The 5,000-nt window shown below is 45.5% G+C and overlaps 1 protein-coding gene across 1 annotated transcript in view; it reads right to left on the bottom strand.

The window, feature by feature from the left end:
* Positions 1-5,000, bottom strand: part of dscaml1 (Down syndrome cell adhesion molecule like 1) — a gene marked incomplete at both ends in the record, with an annotated part of 41,605 nt that overhangs the window by 22,498 nt on the left and 14,107 nt on the right. The window contains one exon of the mRNA XM_084438489.1: positions 1-47. This exon is cut by the window's left edge and continues 232 nt beyond it. Coding sequence (XP_084294615.1) covers positions 1-47 — 47 coding nt within the window. The remainder of the gene's footprint in view (positions 48-5,000) is intronic.

Here is a 5,000-nt window from a genome sequence, read left to right as displayed (position 1 = left end):
CCCGATGGAGGTGGGCGGGAAGTCGAAGGGCTGGATCAGGGGGGGTACTAGAGGAGGAGAGGAGAAAAGACATGAATGTTAAGCCGTACGTTTCGGCATGTCCTGGGTAGGAATCGAACCCTGGTCTCCCATGTGACAGACACCATTTTAATGAGTTGGGTTAACGGTATTTATACTGGGGGGGGAGTGAGTTTAACCAACAACTCGCTACCTACTCAAGGACTCACAAGAACCCAGTTTCACTCGGTTACTCTCATCCCCCTAAACTCACTCCTCCATCCGGGTCATGGCACCAGTGTAACCCGTACGTTTCGGCATGTCCTGGGTAGGAATCGAACCCGGGTCTCCCACGTGACAGATACCGTTTTAACCAGCTGCGCCAATGAAAAGCTATCTCTTCATTGGTGCGTGTGGACGGTACAGTTGTGGGAAGTTAGAAACTTTCCATCCTGCAGCATTTCACCATCGCGGTATTTGGCAGGGAAATCCCGTTGGAAATCTTGTGGGATTTCAGACGGTATTATTTAATTTTAGTGATGCACCACCACCAGGTGGCGGCTTTGAGCAGATTTAGCAGGCTGGGCTCACAGTGTATTTCTCCTATAGTCTACGAATGGAAAAGACAAGCCTGATCATTGCATCATTGAATTTCACATTCTTTAATTTAAATGCTCTGTTGTAAAGCTGTATGAACAATGCTATACAAATAATGTTTTATTGTTATTATTAACTTGTTCTCAAACACATTTGTTCTCCATCTGGATGTAATTTAATTATGACGAACACATATATCTACAGTATCTATCTCAGTAACTGACGTCGGGTCAAGACGTGGTGTCTGTTAAGTCAAATGCGTAAAATAACAGTATTGCTAACAATGGCTAGCAATAGCTAACTTGAACTACCTAGAACTAAAAAGATGTGGCGAAAGAGGGGATTTTGTGTTTTGTTTCTGGAACACATTCAACTGGGATGTGACGCCGTCCCGGGCACCAAATCCCAAGCTCCGATGCATTTCTAAACCCCGGAAGTAAATTTGAAGACGGGGCACCAGCTAATGTAGCTGAGCGCAGTATGGCTTCATCACGATACGAAGAAAAAATGTGCTTGATCGGAGGTGTGGATCCATACAAAATTGACATAGTCGCAATGAGTAAAGATCACTCAATATTGCCAATTATCCAGACATCTTGTGCATACAGAGCTTTCAGAGCGGCAGGTTTGACAGTCTTGTACTAGAATGGATTCTCTGCCTCACGTTCTCCCCTCCACTTCGGTGGAGGAGGAATTCCGTGGACATGAGTTTATTTAGGCTATGCATCTTGTAATCATTGCATTTTGCTATCTACATTAGACTGTACTGTACCTCTGTCTTTCTTTCACTACTGGTATAGCCTACAGCCTACTTTCAATTTCGCTAAAATAGCATTTCTTAATAAGTAGCCTATTACATTGTGATTTTTATTTTTGTGTGCTTTTATTTTCCTACTGTCAAAAGCAAGACATTTAGAGTGCTATTTTGGATACTCCAAGGTGCTGGGAAGGAGGGTCCGGATGATAGAACCTCAGATTGAAGATGATAGAACCTCATTGAAGATGATAGAACCTCACATTGAAGATGATAGTCGAACCTCAGATTGAAGATGATAGAACCTCAGATTGAAGATGATAGTCGGACCTCAGATTGAAGATGATAGTCGAACCTCAGATTGAAGATGATAGAACCTCAGATTGAAGATGATAGTCGAACCTCAGATTGAAGATGATAGAACCTCAGATTGAAGATGATAGTCGAACCTCAGATTGAAGATGATAGTCGAACCTCAGATTGAAGATAATAGTCGAACCTCAGATTGAAGATGATAGAACCTCAGATTGAAGATGATAGAACCTCAGATTGAAGATGATAGAACCTCAGATTGAAGATGATAGAACCTCAGATTGAAGATGATAGTCGAGCCTCAGATTGAAGATGATAGTCGAACCTCAGATTGAAGATTATAGTCGAACCTCAGATTGAAGATGATAGTCGAACCTCAGATTGCGGATTCCGTCCTGCTCGTAGAACCACCGACCAGCTTTTCACTCTCGCAAGGATCTTGGAGGGGGCTTGGGAGTTTACCCAACCTGTCTACATGTTCTTTTTGGATTTGGAGAAGGCTTATGACCTTATGATGGTCCCTCAAGGGGTCTTGTGGAGGGTTATGCTGGAGTATGGGGTGAGGGGATCCCTAATTAGGGCCATCCAATCCCTGTACACCCAGAGCGATAGCTGTGTCCGTGTCCTCAGCAGTAAATCGGTTTCCTTTCCGGTGGGGGTTGGCCTCCGCCAGGGCTGCGCTTTGTCACCAATCCTGTTTGTGATTTTCATGGACAGGATATCGAGGCGTAGCCGTGGGGAGGTGGGTTTGCAGTTCGGTGAGCTGAGGATCGAGTCGCTGTTGTTTGCAGATGATGTGGTCCTGATGGCATCATTGGACTGCGACCTCCAGCACTCTCTGGATAGGTTCGCAACTGAGTGTGAAGCGGCTGGGATGAGAATCAGCATCTCTAAATCTGAGGCCATGGTTCTCAGCAGGAAACCAGAGGTTTGTCCACTCTGAGTAAGAAATTAGTCCTTACCCCAAATGAAGGAGTTCAAGTATCTGGGGGTCTTTTTCACGAGTGAGGGAACCATGGAGAGGGGGTTTGGCCGGATGCAGTCGCTTTACCGCACTGTTGTGACGAAAAGAGAGCTGAGCCAAAAGGCAAAGCCCTCAATCTATCTTCGTCCCCACCCTCATCTATGGTCATGAACGATGGGTCATGGCCGAAAGAACAAGATCACGGATACAAGCGGCCAAAATTAGTTTTCTCCGGAGGGTGGCTGGGGTCTCCCTGAGAGATCGGGTGAGAAGTTCAGTCATCCGGGAGAGACTCAGAGTAGAGCCACTGCTCCTTTACGTCGAAAGGAGCCAGTTGAGGTGGTTCGGGCATCTAGTGAGGATGCCTCCTGGGTGCCTCCCTAGGGAGGTGTTCCAGGCGTGTCCGGCTGGGAGGAGGCCGCGGGGTAGACCCAGGACCAGGTGGCGGGACTACATCTCTGCACTGGCCTGTGAGCGGCTTAAGATTCCCCAGGCAGAGCTGGTTGAGGCTGCTATGGAAAGGGATGTCTGGGGCCCCCTGCTGGAACTGCTGCCTCCACGATCCGACCCGGATAAGCGGATGACGATGGGTGGATGGATAGATTTTGGATAGTTAGCCTAGTGGAGTAGGAGAATGTGCGTCTTTATCTTATAGGCTTTTCGCGACCGAGGACCGAATGATATTCATTGAACAATCAAATCATCGCTAACAATGTCTGTCTGTGGCATTCGCTACCAGCAAACACTGAAAATACAGGTCAATTTATTTATATTAGGCTAGCTTATCCAACTGGACCACTCCAATGAATGTTGAATGTACTTTTATTATGTAAGTTTTACAGAATACAATGTCCACACATGCATGCGCCATCTTGATAATTGTGTTGCCTCTGTGTATAAAAATGCGCTATATAAATAAAGTTTGATTTGATCTGACAAGAAATAGGCCTACTGAAATAGCCTAACACACAGTGATCAACAATGGGCCCTGGTGAGAAGGATGTCACATACTGTACAAAATACAATAAATGTGTAAGTAACTTTGACTTGTGTCTGTTGGCTGAATTACTTTCATTGTGAAAAGATAGGGCCTATATTTTTCTGATAGGATTGATTTTTGACTTAAGACATATTATATAATAATTATATAATTATTTCGATAAGCAAAATATGCATCAAAATGTAGAAAAATATGCATCAACTAGCTCATCCATGGCTTGACATGTTACATTACAGTTGCATGTGGGTGGCCCGGATGTCAGTGCACTGCCCCCGACCTGCTCTGACCGGAGGGGGCGGAGTCTCGCCATCACGCCACTATCCACACCACGGACCTCACAACACAGCCTCTGAGGTGGCTGGAGACACACGGTCTTCACTGCTGAAGGCAGTTGGGTAGCCCGGCATGGCCTACACTGTCCACGACCGGCTCTGACCCAAGGGGGCGGAGTCTCGTCACCACGCCACTGAACATGCCACGGACACCACAACTCAGCCCTTGAGTGGGCTACAGACACATGGTCTTCACGGGTGGGTGCATGGAGATTGCCAAGAGGTCACTGTACTGTCCCCGACAGGTTGGTCTCGCCACCACGCCACTATCCACGCCACAGATCCCACAACTCAGCCCCTGAGTGAGTTAGAGACACAAGGTCTTCACCAGTGGGTGCAAGGAGACACAGCCCCTGACCAGCTCTGACCCAAGGGGGCGGAGTCTTTCCACCACGCCACTATCCACGCCATGGACCACAGAACTCAGCCCATGTGGGCTAGAGACACACGGTCTTCACCGTTGGGTGCATAGAGATTGCCCAGAGATCACTGTACTGCTCCCCGTCAGGCTTCTAAGCTTTTAAGCTATACATTCCATAATTTATTCCATCTTTCAGCTTTGACAGTATTACTCTATTGCTCATCTTTCAAGCTAAAGGCTCAGTTCAAGGCTTAAACTACTCAGGTTGAAAAGTTTAAAAGTATTTAAGTTCTTAGCTTCTTTAGGTAATGCAGTTCCAATTCTGCCAGTTTCACATTTCAACTAAGCTTCCAGGTTTTTTCAGCTTCCAAGCTTTTTAGCTATACATTCCATCGTTTATTCCATCTTTCAGCTTTGACAGTATTAAAGTTTATCTTATAGTTTTTGTAGCAATGTATTTAAGTTCTTAGCTTCTTTAGGTAATGCACTTCAGCTTCCAATTCTTCCAGTTTCACATTTCAGCTAAGCTTCAAGGTGTTTCATTTTCCAAGCTTTTTAGCTATGAATTCCATCGTTTATTACATATTTCAGCTTTGACATTAGTATAGTTTGTATTCCAGCTTTTGTAGCAATGTATTTAAATCCATAGCATCTTTAGGTAAAGCAGTTCAGCTTCTTATTCT

Source organism: Borostomias antarcticus, assembly GCF_949987555.1.
Source record: "Borostomias antarcticus genome assembly, chromosome: 1".
In the NCBI taxonomy this organism is placed as follows: Eukaryota; Metazoa; Chordata; class Actinopteri; order Stomiiformes; family Stomiidae; genus Borostomias; species Borostomias antarcticus.
This window is presented reverse-complemented; position numbering and strand designations above follow the sequence as displayed.